This window comes from Battus philenor, unplaced genomic scaffold (genome assembly GCF_028537555.1).
Source record: "Battus philenor isolate CCGP_79_NKW_IND1 unplaced genomic scaffold, ilBatPhil1.0.hap1 SCAF_18, whole genome shotgun sequence".
NCBI classification, from domain to species: Eukaryota; Metazoa; Arthropoda; class Insecta; order Lepidoptera; family Papilionidae; genus Battus; species Battus philenor.
The window spans coordinates 8,157,199-8,178,765 of NW_027181680.1; the positions used below are offsets into that span (position 1 = coordinate 8,157,199).

General features: G+C 32.3%; 1 protein-coding gene across 1 annotated transcript; it reads left to right on the plus strand.

Moving 5' to 3' along the window:
- The first annotated feature begins 18,013 nt into the window (after window positions 1–18,013).
- LOC137920378 (uncharacterized) lies at window positions 18,014–21,043 on the plus strand. Its single transcript, XM_068763687.1, has 2 exons — window positions 18,014–18,039; window positions 20,505–21,043. Exons 1-2 carry the CDS (start codon window positions 18,019–18,021, stop codon window positions 20,859–20,861), a joined length of 378 nt encoding a protein of 125 aa, XP_068619788.1. The 5' UTR covers window positions 18,014–18,018; the 3' UTR covers window positions 20,862–21,043.
- Window positions 21,044–21,567: the final 524 nt, after the last annotated feature.

The following is a 21,567-nucleotide window of genomic DNA, read 5'->3' on the forward strand; positions in this document are numbered from 1 at the left end:
AGGTTCCACCCATAGACGTTCAGTTTTGACTCACTCTACAATATTGTTAAACGATAGTTGTGGCACTACCTTGTGAACTATCATAAACCAATTTATTGATATATAAAAACATGTCCTGATCCTGAGCAGCCCCGCCTGGTCTATGTTAGATATTCTATAAAATCAATAATATACGAAGTGATCACTTGACGACACAATTTTCATTGACTAACTTTTTTTATATCACAGTCGAGATGACCTATTTTTTTATAAAATCCGAAACCTTTACATTATATATGGTATAACAAAAAATAAAAAGGAGTAATATTCCACTATATATTAGTTTTAACAATTAAATGCTTTAGATACGTCTAGATTATTCTTCGTACAGCAATGAGATGTTTGGTGATTCTACAGCAAAGAACGTTATCAAAAAACATCGGCTGAAACTAAATTCGCTCAGAGAAAGTAGACAATAATTCACAGAAAGATGATAATATTCAATGATATATTTAATCAGAGAGATGTCATGACCGAAGATGGTTCAAAAACAACTAACATGTTTTACATTTCTCATTTTATAATATTGGAAACGTCCATACAGATCCCCCATTTATATGGTAAATAATAACTAGTTACTAAAAATGATGTTATTGCTAAATCATTAGATACATAGCTTAATAGGAGTTTCATTAACATTATTTCAGTGGAGAAACGTCCACGGCAGGATTAGTTGGAAGCTACTTGTATTTACTGTCTTCGGACAAGGTCGTATGTCCTTGCGGATAAATATCCTAAGCTACACTTGTCGGTCCGGAGCCTACAATTTAGAATTGTATGATTCCAACATCCTTCGCTATATGCCACTTTAACTTGTTAATCCGCTGCGACATGTCTACAGATTTCCTCATCCACGATTCGATCCCGTAAAAAAATCTCTAGCGTACCTCTCCCCAAATCTCGACGTGTAACTGTGAGCTTGTTAATGACGGCTGACGTGAAAGAGAATAAGAAGGAGAACAAACTTCATTATTATAAATCAACACTGATAATGCACATTGGTTAAAGACTTTCATCTTTAGGCACTGAGGGATATTGGACGAAAAAATATTTAGTAGTTTTTCGAACGCTGTCCAGCCGAGTTGGATTCGAATATTGCACTCTTTCTGAAAGTTGGAATTACCTAGTTTTACAGTGCCCCAGGTAAACTTACGAATCAATTTTACATTAACTTTAAATCTTTAAATTGAAAAATAACGAAAATATACTCAAGGTATATTTGCTCGGCTCTTTGAAAACTTTGTAAGGCGTCCGTTTTGTTCGACATTATTTTTCATTAGATGGTAGTAATAGTACCACGTCCTACGGCTGAAATGATAATGTTGACAATGATGCATTTAAAGATATATCGTAAAAATGGCAATAGTATTGTATAATTAAGTAATTTTCCTAAAACATTTAGACACTTCCTTGTTTGTTATCTATGCTTCGCTTTCGTTTATATGGTAAAGAATGTAGAGAATGCGTGTACGAAATTAAGCCTGCTATTACACAATGTGATAAAAAAAATGAATAAATGAATAAAAATAAGGTTTTCTGATGAAAGATTTATCGTCTGTTCCGGTGATGTACTTTAATAAAGCAACGTTCTGTTTTGCTAATGAACTAGTCATGACAGGGCACGACAAACCCGTTGACCTCGTAGCCTCGTGTTGACCGGTTCGATAAATTGCAATCGGATTTCCGACCAATCTTCCGTATCTTGCATAAAGCTGTGATTAAAACGCATTTAATTATATTTGTCAATTACTATACGCTTAAAAATAAATTTAACTAAATTTGAGTTTGATTATTATAAGAATTGTAGTGTTACAGAAGGAACTGTGGAGATGGAGAAAGAAAAAACATCGGATTTTCTAATCCTCAGCTGTAGGCCTCAATGTCATAGGATTATACGCGTACTTTTCAAACTCCCTACCAAGGCTGTGGCTACAGGTTCTGGTTAATCCGCCGCATGTATATCTAGGCTCCTCGTTGATGCGCAAGCAAATTCTGCTGGCGTTTTGAATGTAACGGGTGGAAGAGACGCAGCTGCACTCTAGGATGTTAAGGCTAAGACCCCGCCTTTGAATCTACGGTGGTATCGGAAGGTACTCTTGTAGTTTTGAAAAAAGGTGTCAAAAAGACCGTGTTGTTTTTGCTCTTGCAGTGGAATGATATATCATGTTGGATTTATCCACGAAACAAAAAAAGGTTGTTACCACCATTATGTTATTGCGACATGGACTTTTATTTTAATTTCAATATTGTCATAAAATGACTTATTTTAATTAATATGCATTGTTTTGAGTTATTTTATTGCACGAAATTAAAGTTACATACTAGTTTATTAGCACATACAGAAAAAATAAGCATTTTAATTAAATATTCTGTTAGGAATTTTTTTTTTCTGCTTGACTCTACATTTACACATTCATGGTAAATGCAAATCAGCTTTATATTTTATGAGGAATGTGTTTTCATTCAAAAAATGTGGTTAGTTTAAGGCGGAGAATCCTCTAACAGAACTGTACAGGTTATTGCAATCGAAAATCCAGGAGTGCACTGCGTTGTTCAGAGTGAATTATTCATTTTCACATGAATGCGTGCAGAGTCCTCATTTTTATCGGGAAAAAGTAATGTTTAGAAAGAAACAATCTGTTAACAGATTGGCTAAATGACGTCTACTTTAGACGACACAGAAGATAGAAAGATAGAAGTTTTATATTAAAGTTAATATCAATAAAAATCATAATTATCCGTACCTAAATGGTTAGATTAGACTTAATTTAAAAGAGTACAGTAACAAAAACAACACAAAAAACTTTGTCACTCTTAATGTAAAATAAGCAAAATGAAACAAATTAACAATGGGTATATATTAGTGTTAACATAATAAATAATATTATGGTAATAGATTCACAGCTTCACAAGAAAATTTAAATATAATCTTGCTCCATAATTCATAAAATAGCTGACCAAACAACGATTTTTATTAATCACTTCAATGAATATTATTCCTAGAGACAGCAAACATTAACTTCATCAAATGTTTTAGCGAATGAATCGTGGCATGAAATTGTATCTCTCTACCAAAGACTCCAATACCTAATAGAATACGATTTCAAATATTTTATTATTTATCTAGTATAAATGGATACGAAGTATCAGATGATATTTCTCCGTTGTCACTTAAAATACAATTATATTGTTGTGGTTACTGGCGATCTATCATGTCTACATACATATATGTGCCGTAAGAGATTTTCACTATGTAAGTGCAGAAAATTGGAGACATTATTAGAGACATGAAAATTGTTACCAACATTCCTTTTTCAATTAAACGTTGGTGATGCCGTTTAGGGAGCATCAATAAAATATAATAACTTGTCTTTTCTAAAATTTATCCTTTTATACTATATCTTATGGGTAAAAAACGTGGCCAGATTATTTTTGGTATGTTAAAAAAGGACTCGTAATTGGTTTCATGAATTTACACCTATAAAAGGTAGTCCGCACCATTCGGAGCGGGCGGCGGACAATATATGAATAAAACGAAAGTATAGAAGAGACATTAAAACGAAGAAAAGTTTTATTATACATTTTCCTGAGAAATAACTTGTTTGTTTTATTTCCTTACAGCATATATCTACGCTAATTGTAAATAGAAAAATGAAGGAAACCTTTCAAGTTACTTTGAAACAGAAGTGATTTCTTATTTTAGCGGAAGATCCCTGCTGCTTTACTGGTAGTTACAGATTTAGCAGGCTTAAGGGGCAGAACGCAGAGGGTGCTTAATCTAGACATCATCATAGAATCTTGGGCGCGGTACGCTATATTTTACTTTCATTATCGGATTGGTAGTGCCTGGCTCATAGTTCTCTTGAACGACGTTTCAGGGAGTGACCTGATCTCGACTTGGGCTGTCAGTACGCGTTCAGGATTCGACATAAGTACACCAAAAGTGCCGAAAATTGACTTGATAGGATGCTATTGCCTCCTTTAAATGTTTGTAAATCTTTTTGTTGACTGATTAAAAGTACTGATGTTGAATAAACTTAACTTTCAATGTGTTGGCCGAGAAAAAAATCGTGTTTTATACTTTTAAGATAATTCATGCGTCTTGGCCGATAATTGGTAGGTTTTAGATTTTTCATTCTCTCGCCATACCTACTTCTTAATATTTGGTAAAAGTCTCTGGTTTCGCCTTTAGCAGTTGTCTCCCAAGAAAGCGGCCTATTGCAGTTTATTGGATACGTTTTTTGTGAACAAGGTGCCGGCGATGTGTTTCGGGATGTAATATTTGATGTGGTATTAACTGCACTTCCATTATGATTTGTAGTTGTAAGTAATTCACTATGAGGTGTAGTAGAAACTATGTTTTTGGTAGCCGTTTGTAAGGGCTTATTGGTGCTTTTTACAGTTGCAGAAATAATTGTTGGTATTAACGTACCAGTATTTACGGTAAATATTTTTGTCGATGCGATAAAATCAGATGAATGTGGGTATGCGGTACTAGTTACATTTGAGTTGGTTTCGTTGTAAGATTCCGATCTATCCGTGGTTATAGGAATACTGGATTCTGCTGTTACATTATTATTCGACGTTATTAAAGTTTCTTTAATGATTGTAATAGCGGTTTCTGTAGGTTTGTATGTTGATTCTTTCACTTCTTCTTTAGTGACTTGAGTAGTGGCAATTGGATGTGTGACTGGATGTGCTTGGCTTACGGTCTTTTTACCTTTATAGTTACAGGTACATTTACCTTGAGTTTTATCATTGATTTTACTACTATTTGAATCCAAAGTTAAACGTGTAGGATATAAAACTATTGGCACAGATGAATTTAAAGGTTTTCGAACTGTTGGTGCAACGGTTGATACAGTGAACGAGCCTTTTCTGGACTTATTATTAGCAAGTTTATTTTTATTATTCTGTTTGCATTCTTCGAAAGGTATTTGAACGTAATCTGTAATCCAATTGATTCACATGTTAAAGTGGTAAATCTGTAAACGTAAAATTTATATTACTTGATTAGTAATAAAAATTTTGTACGAAATGAGAATCAACAACTGCCTTTAAAAACGTATATGAGGTCCTATAACAAGGTCAGTTATATGTCCCATTCATAACAGAACTTATTAGGATTAACAAAGTTACCTTTTTTATGATCACAGTTATATTCCATTAAATCACAATGATCCTTAAAAAACCTTTTCACTAAATCATTCTTTTCTTTTCCACAGACTGAAATGCTTGTATGATTGCAAGTATCAGCCAAAATACAAACTTCTAAAGGCTGTAAAAAAATTAAAAAGTATTTTTTTTATTAAGCGTTTTAATTTTTTCAAATAAGGGAATAAATAAAATTGGCATTGAAAACTTTGGTACGTACCGGTTTGAAATGTTGTACGCTTAGTTTTGGCAACAAGATAAGAGGCGCTATTGTCATTAAAATATTATACATAGCACTTGATTTAAAAATGTTGTACATTTTGTTTACACAAATAATTTTAAATAGAAGCAAGAAGTGAAAACATGGAGGAAACATTTTATTTCACTGCTTTAACACTTTAAGTTAAAATTTAATTCTAAAAGTTTACCATACTATTTTGGTTTGTCATTTTTTTTCACAATATAAATCATTTACTGCATACTCTCTCCATACGCATTATAAATTAATAATTATTGCGTTGTTATGTGTGTTAAATTAGTTTCGTTTTATGAGATGTATTTCTTTATTGCCATATCAATAGCTCAGCTATAAAATTGTATCTCAAATCAGTATTTTCAAAGCGTCACTCTAGTGTAGATTCATTTCCGGAATATAATAGAGGTTTCACGTCACGCACCTGTAATCATCTATATATTTATTTAATTATTTTCAAAATTTATTCTTAGTATAAGCAAGCATAGCTTTAGATGTTCACTCACAATGTGGACAGACGCCCATATTAAGTTTGTCGGAATACGTTAGATGCAGGCTGCTTCGTAACGCTACTTTTGGAAATCTACGAAGGAGACCTATAGTGGTCGTACTATGGCTACAATGGCGATGTCGATGTCGATGATTAACACAAGAACGTCTACAATTGTATCGCAAGAACGGAAAGTAAGTTACAACAAAAGAAATAATTTTGTAGTAAATAAAAACCTTGACATAATGTTTACGTGGTTTGTAAAACATGCTGGTGTTATCGACGTCGTTTGAATTTGAAAAGAATGCAACGCAATTCTACGTGACAGCAATATAGAGTATAAAAAAAGTATATGTCCTTACATTGCACTGGGTAAAACAAATTTTATTTATGAATTCTTTTTCGTAAAATGGAGTCAAGCGTTCTATATTGTATTGTGTCATTCTTTGTTGAGTATATACAAGAGACGTTTTATTTTTTTATAACTTAAGACATTGGCTATAACTAAAATGTCTTCAACCATTGTAAGCTCTTGATTATTTTAAGAAAATAACATACTTTTTATGTCAGTATCTCCAGAAGATATAGCATTCGAATTGCGTTTTAAATTGCATACACTTATTTAGATATAAGTTACATTTTTATTATTGCAGTATGATGTCTACTACTGGACAAAGGCATATTTGTGGGTGAACGTCCTACGCTACGTTTGGCGATCCGTGGTTTTCACTCCAGAACCCATCGACTTCGGAGAGAAATACCGAGCATGAACCTATATATCAATTAAAATGTTACTTATATTTACACCATACTAATCTGTTAATCCTTAAACTAATAACAGATATAAAAAGGTTATATGTTTATTTTAGTACCCGACTGTCACTACTACCCTGATGTCATTTGTAGATTCCGCGCGTTTGAGGAGGAAAGTAGTAAAACTAAAAGACTACTGTTTTGTCGGATTGGGTGGCTGTCGAGCTTTTAGATCGTTTTTGTACTTTGGTGGACACTTCATGGGGTTACTAGGTCCAAGGCCCCACGAGTAAACCTGGGTACGGGCTGTCATTCGTCGGAAAATTAGTTATAATTGGTTTGATCTGATTTATATGTAGCCGTAGGTTTAACTGTCATTTGGATTTCGGACCAAATATGCACCACACCTAGCTCCATTTTTAACGATGTGATACAGGTGATTACAGTATATAGAGTATCAATGCCATGACGGTGGATGAAAGAGGTTTTCACGACCCTCAGATATGAAGACCAGCAGTGGTTTTTAAAAACTATAATAAGTAAGTCGTATATGTAAATTTTTTATGTAAACATTTTTTACATCACCTACATCATTTTTGTTGATGGAACAAATGTTTTTGATTCATCCAAAAGTCTTATTAGATTCGCCTGTTCCAAATATCCATCCATGATTATCGAGGATGTGTTTTCGTAATCCCAACATCGAACCGTATGTCAATGCGCTTTTTATGTAATATATGAACTTGAAATACAACCACGAGAGACTAAAGTCACTTGACATTGTAATAAAAAGTCAAATTTTGTTCTCGTGCAATTTTGCATCGTTACATGCTTCCACTGGTGAATTTTTGTGCGATATTAAAGTCACGTATTCAGAATTGTGTCGTGTACAATGCATTACGTAAGTATATGGCAACAACTCTTAACAAACTGAAAGTATTATTAAACAAGTTATTAGGTAGCATGTTTTATTATTGTTTTGTTACTAAATAATTACACATTAAGTAATTGTTTTATTTATTCCTATTAAATTAATGTCTATTGGAGTTGTATCATCAGGAAGCAACTATTAATAGGAGGAAAAGAAATTTTTAATCATTGAAAGCTACAAAAAGTGAAATGTAATCAATAATGTAACTTATTCATATAAAATACGAATCTGAAAATTAGTTAAAAGTAATAACATACACATGAAAATAATATACACATGAGCAGTGATAGCTCAGTAGAGGATTGAGACTTGCGATCTTAGGACGCGAATTCGATTCCCTGAATACAGTCTTATATATAATTCAAATTTTGTGAATGTATTATACAGGATTTCCACAGCTAACAAATAAGTTTCCAGAGGATAGGCAGCAGCGTCCTCTGCGTATCATAATGCCACACTGCGATCGCCAACCTGCCTGCCAATCGTGGCGATTATAGTATATGCCATTGATATATTTAGAGGAGAAGACGATGAATATACACATGTATATATGCTCACCGACGCTTAACGAGCTATGATCTACGTACGGGATTTTTAACGAGATCGAATCTGGAATTAGAAGATCGAATTGATGAAGTATGGTGTTATTAACCTGTACAGCAACTTCCAACCTTTTGCAACTTCGTCAAACTTGTATGTAGGTGTAGGAATTATATTCATTTGTAGATTTTTCTCATTAATGTAATTGTCGTTTTAATAATAAATATTTAAAATGTATCTGCGTTTTATAATTAATATTTGTTTTTCTTCCGATGACATAAATTAGCTTTAAGTAGGTACAGTAATTGCTAAACTGTGGGAAACTTAAACCTTTGCAATATTGTAATGTAATAATAAATGTGAAGCGGATTAGGAAAATCCCTAATAATATATACATACCTAATAACGTAATGTGTCTGTAGTTAAAGTTAAACGAATTTACATACTTATATGTAAATTGTCCGGCGTTAATTTCATCGGATGAGGTAAGCCAACGTCGCTATTAAAATTTTTGATATAACTTTGTTAAAAGCCGCCGCAATATCCGTCGTCGTCTTGAACCACAAGACCAATAGTAACAGCGCTGCAAATCGGAACACTTGAGTACTAAGCTTGCAAGAAACCTACAATCATTAAATATGTGTTTATGATTCGAAATTGGTACTATGAAATAAATTATTACTATATAATATAACTAGTCTCCGGCTACTGTAGACAATTTTCATCATACATAAAATGACTGGTTAGCCTTCGTATTTTCATTTCTAGTTTTACTTTTGAATCATTAGAAAAGAAAAAAATGACCTAAATGACAGTCGCAGACTCCACGGGTTTGAGGCGGCTGGCCGGTGAGGTCTAACCTAGCCCGGCATAAGACCCCTTTTAAGGCAGAGAACCTTCAAGGCCCAGATTTGAAGGGTGCCGAAATCATTTGATCGCTTTCACGTACGCTCCATGGTACTTTAATGTATTTTTTTGCTATTATACAACTAAATATGTGATTAGTAGTATAAAGCGTTCTAGCGCCTTGTAATTATAACATTACAACGTTGGATCCTCTCTATTAATTAAAATAGTATTGGAATATTCTATACTGGGGTTGGAGGGGAGACCGAGTGTTGGTGTATTAGGAGGTAAGTCAGTCTAGCCGAGTTGTTAAAAGTTAGATACCTGTGAGAACAGTGAGCGAATCTAACAATAAGCTACATCGTAATTGGTTGAAGCGTAATTTAGTTAAGTTATTGCTAAATAAGTTAACCTTTACTTTAAACATAACGTCGAAACTGTCTAGAACCACCGCCCTATACTGCTCCAAGTCTAATAGTGTCAGTTGAGACACAGAATTGTTCTTAACAACGCATTGGGTTTTCATAATGGTATACTTTTTATGTATGGAAGATCATCATCTTCAGCCGTTGAAGCCCACTGCTGGACACAGGCCTCTCCCAGAGACTTCCAATAGGACCAGTTGGAAATGTTCAGGATCCAGCGTCTTTTGACGTCATTTTTGTATATATAATATACTATATAAAATGGAAGGCTACACCGTATATTTATTTATTAATACATTTTACATATACTATAATAAATTAAGAGATTGACTGATAAATAATCTCTTACTGGTTATGTAAGCCTAAATTGGAGGCTAAGAAAAAATGAAAGTTGATTAATTAACACTGTACTGTTGTGTGATCTGGAGTGATGATGACCTATTTTATATCATTATTAATAATCCAAAAAGCGTTCATATTTTCGCAGGAACGTTGCTAAGAAAATTATTTTGTATAAATATTACTTGAATTAACGTTATAAAGTAGGGTGTAACATATAGAGACGAAATTACGTTATTTAATTTGAATGCAGCACCCGCGTGACCTGGATTCGCTTATCACGTGCCTCGTAAGCAATCGATGGTAATCCTCTTGATGGCTTTATTACGGATTTCGAAGGCTCTATTATAGGCTGGCAAAGAAGAGTACAAATTATTAGAACAGGTATAGGACAATTTATATAAAATTGTATGATATTATCTGTTAATTGAGCAATGAAGTGTTTGAAAAAAAAAATAACATTAAGAATATCTTAATTGTTCTTTTAATTTAAATAATATTAGAGGTAATATTAATACAATAATTAGGGCAAAATTGTGTGACCTAACAGGAAATTCGCTTATTTACAGCAGGAAGCTTCTGAAAATAGGTCGTTTAAAAATGGTCGAAATTTCCGTCGAAGACCTGATTTTGTCTGAACTACGCTTAGACCGGTAATACGAGATAGGGGATGCAGATACGTTGCAAAGGACAATAGTTCCCGGGGAGTTCCTCGGGAACGAGACGTACCGTCGTAAAAGATAAAGTAATAGAGAGAAAGGTAACAAAAACTTTTAACATATAATAGATATCAACATTTATATGATGTCATAAAATGAAGATCCGGTAAATTCGTCTAAGCTAAATTCAAGTACGGGTGTTAGTTTAAATTTTCATTGCGAATATTTTCACAAGATGCTAATAAGACTTAATTTAAATACAGGAATATTCATAGTATATAATTGGACGTATTTAGAAATTTCCAGTTGTACAGTACATTACATAAGTTTTTATACATTATTTTCACTGCTGTCTAAGTGACATATGTTTCTGTAGATTCGAGAAGGCAGGGTGCAGATGGAGTTTAGCCTAACCCTTTTTTGTAAGTAGCAACGCCCGAAAGTTCCTTCGGAAGAAAAGAAATATTGATAAAGGTAAAATTTCGTGTTTGTTTACTTATGGTCACTGCTAAATTAATTTAAAATATACTTTAATTACTTTTAAAATACGTAACACTTAAGCATTTATATTTATTTGGATCATCATTAAAATTTTTAAGATTCTTGTTCAATTATTTAAACTCGATTGTTTTTTACATATTCTGAAAATATATTTAAAAAAAGTGATAAAATTACTGTCAATAGCCATAGTTATTTCTAAGTGTTGTGATAATCCACATATTTATTTATAATGTAATAAATTACACAATATTATCTTTTAGTCTCTTTGAAACGGGTAATTGGAAATTCTAGAATAATTACCGCGTGATTTATAATTGAATATTTAAGGCATAATTTGAATGAGAATAATGCAACCATCGATGTCCCAAGGCATATCCAACGCTCTTTAGATCGGCCGTCCGACTTCTGAGTTGCATTTAATTACGTGATGCCGACCTTGCCCTAGATTTTATCTGCTATGTACTTATTTAAAATGATCACTTTCATTGTATTAATTTCGTTTACAGTTTCTCTTCTCATTTTTGTAACACCATACGTTTTGTTTGTGATAATATAAGATTTATTACTTCATCATAACTCATTTAATCTTATATAACATATATAAACATACATAAATGAAAATATATCGCTAAAAGTATTGATAACCATAATAACTCATGAATTTATCTACCATTTTGGATAAATTATTTTATAATATACTTTCGTTAAGGCACATGGTAAAACTGCGAGCTTATATATAACATATGTAATATCAAACAAATCACAGAGTAAATAAAAGCACATGTCCGGATATTTCAGCTGTAAGATGTCCAATGCTGGACATTAATGTCCTCCATATAATTCCGACAGGACGGTATAAAGCGACTTGCAATCGGTGTTTTCCGACGGCCTTACCCAGCTATCAAATATTCGACGTCAATGAAAACCAAAAGGCGTTAGAATGGAATCTAACTAAAAATATCATATACCATAAAGCACTACAAGAAAATTTATTTTAGTAAGTAATCATCATTTATTATTAAATCAAAAAATAAAGTGATCAAAACATTATCAAAGTCAGTTCGGACAGCTTTAAACAATGTTTTTCAAAACAACAATTTTGATTTTGCACTCAATGTTAAAAATAATTTCAATATTTTTAAAATAACTAACAGATTTATTGATATTTCATTTTATTGATTGTGTTCATAGGTATTTATTAATATACATACACGGATGGACATAAATGAAACAACAGTTTTGTTATTGTATATTGTCCGTGCAAGAACGAATAGAAGCTGGGTTCTTAATGTTCTGAAGCGGAGAAATCACGGAACGGCAAGCTTAACGCAGGTCGTAGAACCACAAGGTGTATAGTTATTATGAAGAACCTCTTTTGGGAGAGATCTATGTCCTGTAGGGAATGTCCTACAGCTGAAATGGTGATGACATAGAGATTTTAATTAAAGAAACTAATGATTAGTCTCTATATTTTACAATTTACTTAAACAACTGAAAGACAAATGGCCTTTTTCATTGTTTTAAATATTTATTCGGAAAACACTATGACTTTATTTTTAGTAAGAATTGACGCGAATCGTGCAATAGAGGTAGTACAGCGGTAGAGGACTGAGTCACGTGATCGCAGGTCGTAAATTCGATTAATGAGATATAATCATATATAATTCACACTTTGTGCATTAATTACATAGCATTGCCACTGCTCACAAATGAGTTTCCAGAGGGTGTGCAGCTGCGTCCTCTGCGTACCATAATTTCAGACCGCGATCGCCTACTCGCCTGCCAATCGTGGCGATTATGGTATATCTTTATGAAAGTCTCATACTTGCAATAAGCGTCTATAGCCTTAAATGACAGTGATAGATGGTTGGATGTCTCATAATTCTTCGACTTGTTTGTTACTATGTTTCGGGTTCCTCACGATGATTTTTAATATCTATTTTTGCACCAATTGTCATAATATATTATATGTTAACATATATTTATAACAATGATATATTTTCTTGATGAGAATATATTTAAAAACCACTTTTAGTTCAAAAATAAACTATACATTTATCTCTATAAAAACGCATCTATAGTCAAAAACATGTAAACACCGAACCCCTTCAGTCTAGACATAACAACACTGTATTAAATAAGGATATATTTAGATAAAAAGTGACATTTATTTTTGGATTACATATTTAAGTTCATAAATATTCATTCAAAACGTATTCTTTACGTCAAATTTTACTTAAATTTTAATATGTACTCATTTATGGCATAGGAAGATACAGGTTTGCGTGCCGCTGACAAATATATGAACTTAGAATATACAACATATTTGTATACAATATTTATGTATATATTATTTGTATGTATATTTTAAGGATTGTTTTGTATTAGAAAATTAGAGTTCGCGATACGCGTGTCACTGTATAAGTCAATATAAAAAAATATGGTAAAAATATTCATAATTATTATAATTTAATTTATTCCATAACATTTGCTTATAGATTGAAACTTACAAAATTGAAAGAGACATTACGTTTAAGCTAATGGACGTGTTTAACTCGTTGTAGTTGAACTCATTTCATATTAATTGTAATTTGGCTATCGAGTTATATTAAGAATACTATAAAACCAAACATGGTAGACATTAAAACGTCTGCGTGCTAACATTTCGCATTTAAACGGCGCCTATCACAAATATTATTTAATTGCTTTCTAAATTCAGTATTAATGAAAATCTCGTTATGAAATTGTAATTAATTTTACTTATATCTTGATTATACTATATGCAGGTAGATATTTGTTACTAAAAACAAGTGCAATTGCCATTGTATAAAATAATATAAAAACCACACTTTTAGTAATTTTTGACAGCAATTTTCGCACTAATGTGTACAGGCAATATAAAAAGTTATTGATTATAAGAAAGTAGACATTATTAGATCCAAAGGTGAACAAAGTTGGAGTTGTATTCATTCAAAGAACTGTATATAATAGTCAAGGTACCTTTGGTCTATAGTTACGGAAATATTGTCCCACACCTTGTGATAGCAAGGCAATCCACATCGATCCACTTCTGTTATTTCTCTTAAAACAATATGGAGCACATTTATTAAGAGCACCAAGGTGACTTCATTCATTTATATTAACAAGTACGCTCGCGGGTATATCTTTACCAATAGTGGTATATTTCTAAGTAATGGATAGATTCATTATCTTTAACATAACTGGTATGATTGAAATATTCTTTTAATGAAAAAAAAAATAAATATATAGGTTTTTTTGTTCAGCATTAAGACGTCCACTGTTGAATATCAGCCTCTTTCTCAGATTTCCAATGGAACTGGTTTTCCGAAGTCCTTAACAGTTCGTTGAGACCGTCTTGAGGTTCGATGTCCTATGTTGCGCTTTATGGTTGATTCAAACTTAATGCTTATGGTCTGCATATTTTCACTTCAATTTGTCAATATATTTTTGATTCGATCTCGTGGGGAAACTTCTAGCATAGCTCACCATGGCTCGCTGCGCGACTGTGAATTTTCCAATGTAGCTTGCACTTTTTTAAATTGTTATTAATTAAGGCATTTTTTCCTACGTGGGTATGTAGAAGTGTAATATTTATGTAAGCCATAAATTTGATATATTCACATTTTTATTCTTTGTAAGCTGTTTTAACATTTTACGAAGTGTCGAATTCTTGACGTATTGTCTTAAGCCTAAATTATTTTAAAACTGGAGGTTATTCCTTATTAATACTTTTATGATTTATACATTTATAATACTGTTAACGTTTGACATCATGATGTTTAATAGTAACTTATACTGTGAATAGTAACTCGTTTTGAGTACCGTATAAAAATAGTAAATAACATTGAAAACATATTTATTGAGAAGCTTAAAATAGTTTTTGGGTCATACTTATAAGAACTAGGTAGCAAATTTGAGAGCCGATGAAATTGGAGCAAGTATTTACAGAGGCACAAGTCTTGGCAAACTTATGCAGGTCACTCTAGATATGAGGTCGGAGCGCCCAAGGCGGGATACAATTTTCTATGAACATCTCCGCAATACATATAAAACTTCGGAACTTTAAACTATACCTCGCATTTGGCGTATGAAGATTGACAATATTAAAAACAACATGCCTAGAAAGTCCTACGAACAACATTTTTTTATGTGTACCATCGATGATTCGAAAATTGAGTAATTTAAAAGTAATAACATATTTATTACAAATTTAAATGTTAGTCCAAATTTTTTCTATGGTGTTATGAAACTATTATGTGTTACAGAAAATTCAGTTTGCTTGGGTAATATTTTCAAATATTCTTTATCATTTCGAAAAGTTTCATTGTAATAATAACGATGTAGCTACCAGTGGTCATCAAGTGTTACATTAGAAATATTTTATTTTACAAAACCAAGGAATCGATCACGAAAATATTCAGCATTCTTAAATCAGATCGATTAAATGTTTTTTTTTCTCACTAATTTTTGGGTGTTCAGCGTTTACTGATGTGAAAATGTACACATAGATGTAATTTATTGTCATAGGATGCTGCATTCTCAGCGGACCTTGATTATTAAACCATGTTGTTATGATCGATTGTCGCAGTTGCTTGTGCAACGAAAATAATTATACTTTTCAAGGCGCACCTAAGGGCAAATGTGTGTTAGGGCCAAAGTTTATTAGAAATTCATCTAATGCATAGTTATTACTTTTGTTTTTTAATTATTTAACCTTGTGGCTTTTGTTAACTTTTCACTAAATCTATATATACAGGAGATATCCACTTATTTATGGCTTATCGTGATATCTCTGGAACCATTAAACATAGAGGTTTGATATCTGGTAAGAATATCCAATTCACTGAGTTTGAGGGTCATTCACACATTTAAAATTCGTAAAGCGGACAGGAGGTACCCAGTGGTTTATAATTGGATAAATTAACTCAAACGTAAGTTGGAAATTAGCATCCTTCTAACTATAAATTATTACAGCATTTCATGTTTAAGTTTTTGCTGTAAAAAATTTGATGACTAAATAATACCTTATTGTCTCTTTTGTGAGAGCCAATAAAAAGTGTTCAAGCTTAAAGGATATGTCGTAGCTTGTAGAATTATAACTTTAAATATGTGTCTTGAGTTATATAAATAAAAATTAAAGAACGCAGCTAAAGTGTTGCATCAAATGTTAGTATTTGAGAAACCTGCATAACACCGCATTATTATGGATACAGCGTCTCACTTGTGGACAGTTGAATACCCTTTTCGTACCTTCTCTTTACGGTAAACAAAACTCATACAAACTCAAAATTTGCAAGACCATTGAAACTTTTTAACTTGAGAGAATTGGTTTTTATTATGTGACGCTCACTAATATTGTCATAATTATCGAAAAATTATGAATACTGTCTTATACTTGTTTGTGTGTTCTTGGCGGAACAACCGCGAAGCCGTACGCCTCCAAGGAGTTTTTGTAAAGTTTTCGCAGCATTACGCAGCGGACGCTATTTACTCACGTGGTAGACAAATGACCATGTTAAGGTCGTTGGAAGATATAGTCCTTCCGACCGGTCCTATTTGAAATCTATTGGTAAGCCTGTGTTTAGGAGTAGTCGTCCTTTGGTTAAAATGATGACGGTGAGCAGGGAATTCGAATGCACAAGATTCGTCAAACGTAAAGTAGGATGTAATATTCATATATTGAGTCAATAACTCTACTCTTGCCAAAAAGTATTTCCATAGCGTCGTCATTATTATATAATATAGCTAGAGTACGGTAAAATTAAAGTGTAATGAATGCCGAGGGACGTTGCTTGATCTCGAACTTCTGGAGAGAAAAAAATATAATGCGTCGTTGTTCATTACGCTGACAATATTTTTGTCCAACTATTTCAAAGCATTAACGCGTTTCGTTTCTCATACTCTTTTTATCACCATTTTAGCTAGAATGCGTCTACGGCTAGATGTAGGTGTCGCCTACAAATTAAAATATATCCAGTTGAAAGCGACCTGCACCCATCGTCTTTAGATGACATTAATAAGATAGTCTATCCTACGCTACGCTTGCCGGTCGGGGTTTTAACTTGAGAATTTTAAGGCCACAATACTTTATAGTGTCTGGTTAATAATAATTATCTAATCTTCTTCTTCTATCTTTCTTAATCTAACTACATTGTAGAGAAATCTAAAATAGTTAAAATTAGAAAGCCCATTTTCCTCCATCAACATGCTAATGCAGTTATTAGAGCTTGCTTACGTAGTGAGAACAAAAGCGCTTTTGCATTATTAGCACGCTCAAAATGTTTTTTTTTTCACAAAGCTTTGTTGCAGAAATGTTGCTTTTTCAAAACCAGTTATTTTTTTAATGAAACGTTGAAAGTCAACAATTGTTTTAATAAGTAGAGCTGTTATTTAGCAGTTTTTGTATTTTTAGAAGGTTTTTGCTGCGTTATATTGTATATAACGTGTTTTAATCAGTGTTTTTATATTTAAAATGAAAACTCTGTTCAATGTTATACATACTAGTACCTAATTTTCTTACGCGGCTTAGTGATATTATTTGTACTATTCTTTTAAGTGACGCCTGCAACATATCAAAGATTTCGTATGCGATCGTGACTTGAATATCTGGTGATGGAATTAATGACGTTTATAAGGGATTTCATTTCGTAAGTAATCATTTATCTAGACTATTAACCGTGAGACGCGGCGTGGGTGGGTTCTCACTATGTGGACCGAAGGCATATAGTTAAGATTGCGAGAAATCATGGTAGTTTTAGCTGATATAATGATGATGAGTAGTATGTTGTTACCGTCTATTCTAATTAATATTTATAATTTGTTTTTTCACGTAAAGAATATTTGTTTAATAACAGGTTTATGTATACTAACAATTTACCAACATTTTTTCTTCCTTATGTGGTGTTTAATAACTTCCTCGAAACGGCAATTTTGATCGATATAAACGGAACGAGTGCTTCTACCGATCCCGGAAGCGGCGGTAAGGTTACGTTCCGTTGTAAAGGCTATTTATATCGGTTGCAGAAGTTGTGCCCGCGCAGTTAACTTCACGCTGCGCTGTGGTACTAATGACCGTGACTTTTGAGAATGTGAGTACATATACTATATCGTATAGTGCTGTTCTAATTATGATGTAATTTTTAAATAGTTATTTCTAAGGAATTTTTACAAGTGAATCGGGAATATAATTTATTATTTATTTATTTCCTACGTCGAGAGTACTGTAATCTTATTTGCTATGGATCTTTTCATCAGTAATATTTGATGTTTTTCGCGGAATTTTCTGGACACTGTGTGATTTCCGAGGACTGATTATTGAAAGTGTTTTGGTGCCTCCTTTATTTAAATATCTAACGTTCTATTTATAGTTTTCGATACGCTGTTATAACTTTAAAATCTTAAACTTCTTAAGAGTTTTAAAATGTAAAGTCGTACCGAGTAGTTACATAAAGAATATGAGTTATAAAGTTGTTTTAAGTTTGAGTAAAGCTAACTTTTACTTAAGAACAATTAACATTGATTTATCATGAACTATACGTATCAAATCAAAATTTATTTTATCTTGTTTCTTTACGCATTTTTATGAAAAAATCATAATGTGAATGTATCAGACAAAGGTTACAATAACTTGAGATTGAAATGTAATATATATCATATATTTATTTTGTCCAAATCGAGGTCAAACTGTAATTAAAACGGTAATTAATACTTGTTTTGGCGGTTTTGACAGATATTATATATCTCTCAATTCTTATGATTATCAAGATATGGATTTTATATTGTTAATGTGCACAAATAAAAAAGCAAATGTCTTTAAAACTTTATCATTACTCACCGGAGATTTAGAACTTATTGTGTTATTTCGGATCTTATGTCTTTTGATATTAAAGACTTATAGTATTTTCTACGCAGAGTTGCGGAGTTTGTCGATTATTGGTGTTTATATATGAATTCTATATTCTATATTTTGTTCTATATATGTTTTAGATTTATAAAAACGTACCATTATACATAATAATTATGTTTTAAGTCGAATAATACTCTTGTTAATTCTATTATTGTTTCTCTTATTGTTCCTGCGTAAATTTGGTCCAGACGCTATTATTTTTAATCATTATAAATCTGTATTGTTATGCAGTTCTGATTCGTTTCTAATCAGTCTTAAGTTATCTATCTATAGCCATTTACAATAACGCATACTCACTTTGAGTGGACTATGATTTTAATTATTTATTTATACTATTTTCCTCGTATTTTTTCATCTATAAGAACGTTCCCCTTACCTTAACGAAAAATTTAAAAATTGTCGAATTAGGAATGCCCTTCTAAAAGAGGGGGCTTTCCCACGCCGAATCTATCAGCACCCGCGGTCGCCAATTGATAGATTCTTATTTATAAATAGATATTGTTCATTTAGACACACTGTCACTTAAAAATTGATATAAGCCGACAGGAAAGGACCTAGATGTTACCGGAAGGATGCACAATTCTGAAAAGAGGGTAATACAACCATCCTCCCATAATTGGACATGTAAGCTTTGAAGGGATTGGTAGACATAACTTATTATTCTGGAATTTACATAAGTCTATTATTTAGACTAATTTTGATTTAATACATTTTTGCAAGATTATGAAGGTGTAGTCATCATACAATAAACACATTTCTTCTTGGTCGTTTATTTTTCTTGAAGGTCGGGTTCTTGATGGAAAGCCTTGCTCGAGGATTGAACCAGTTGCTTCCACATGTCTCAATGATCATGTTTTCTGGGTGCTTCACATATATTTATTTAGAAATCTTTGGCGGACAATATATCTATCCAAGCCAATAACGCCCGCATTTACAATTTTGAGCGATAATACGTAAGAGGCTCTGGCACGAATTAATGCCTGTTGATTCTACGATGATAGTCGAGTTTATTCTTTTTTTCGCATGGCAACTTGCCTAGTAACAGCTATATAGCGTGTTTAAACATTTGTATTTTACGTATTTCTCTTCGTATTACGTATTTAGTTTTCGGTTCCGCGAATCAATTGTTTTTTTTTGAGCGTGCATTATCTAAATGTCACTATAGCCACCATTTAGATTTTTAAAGCTTATAAGCTAAATTAAATAACATACTGCGCGTTATTAATACATATTTCCGTAATCGCTAAATAATTATTAAAGTTATATTAAAAAAAAACAAGTACTTTGATGTTACTTAAATTCCGACAAAGTATAATTAAACTTCGATATGTAAAAACTTAAGTTTATAGGCTTTAATCTCAAATGGTCGTACACATTATGTTAATAATTACACAACTATAACATTAACGGATAGTGATAATATCGAAAATAATGAACAGATGCATGCATTTAAAGTCTGAAAGGCGTGACATTTACCAAAACGCTTTAGACGAAGAGTGCTAGATTACTGCCTTTATATAAGTAGCATACGGTTCTGAATCTCTGAGCGTGGCATGACTTTTAAACATGTCGTTAAAATAACAAATTGAAAGTATATTTAAAATCATTTTCGAAATCGGACACGTAATATTATCGTATTTTTTTCAGAACAAAATGCGCTATCTACTAATTACGGTTGCGATCTTCGTGACAGCTGAGTGCAGACCGGGCTTAATATTCACGCAGCCCTTACAGCCAATCGGTATACAATATGCTCAGCCAGCGGTGCCAGGAGTGCAGCCTCATCCAGCTGTGGAACTGAACGCGGCCAGCGAAGCTCTACTTCCACCTGAGCTGTTGAAATCTAAGCGGTTCTATGATAACCCGGCCATAGCTGCAGGTCTTGCAAAGGAGTCCTGGTTTGCCAACAAAGAGATGCAAGTGGTAGAAAGAGAAGCGGAAAAGATTCCGCGGGAAAGAATTTATAAGATTGTTAAAAACGCCGGATTTTTGGATAATCATTAACAATGTCATGTGTATTTTCGAAACGCGTTAATTTAGTTATAATAAGATTTATTTTGTGTGAATGTATTTTTATTATTTATATTATCTTCATTTTTCTATGCTTTATTTTAATTTATTAAATAAGTCTTTCACATTTTGTTATATTATAATATGTACCTTAAGTAATTTAGACATTTGGGAAATAATTTAGTGCGATAAAGTTGTATAGGTAATGTATATAATCTCTTGTTTTGTATGTATTAGGCATTAATGTTTGTTAGGTTTAAAATTTATCTCACTATATATAATTTTTGTAAATTATAATTGCACCAACGTGACGTCACCTTGAATACCTTAGTACTAATTATTTGTGTTGTGAGTCTAAGTCATAAGTTATTGTAAATAGCCTCAAATTTTTTGGTGTTCGGTGTTTAATTAGGTTATACTGTTATTTGGTTATAGAAATATTTAACTATTGTTTGACTACGGCGCCATAGTTACATTTATTTCTTTTAATTGTAGCAAGTTAATCATTATCACATTATCTTATACTGAATTAGTAATGACTACTTACTTTTATAATTCTAGTTAATCAACTTACTGTGATCTCGGAGCAATAAGTACGTTTGTAAGTTATTGTTTCATATTTATCAGATTATTTATTTTAATAAAAATTGTTTTGATAAAATGTCATATTTACACCATATTCTCTTTGTCACAGTTTTCT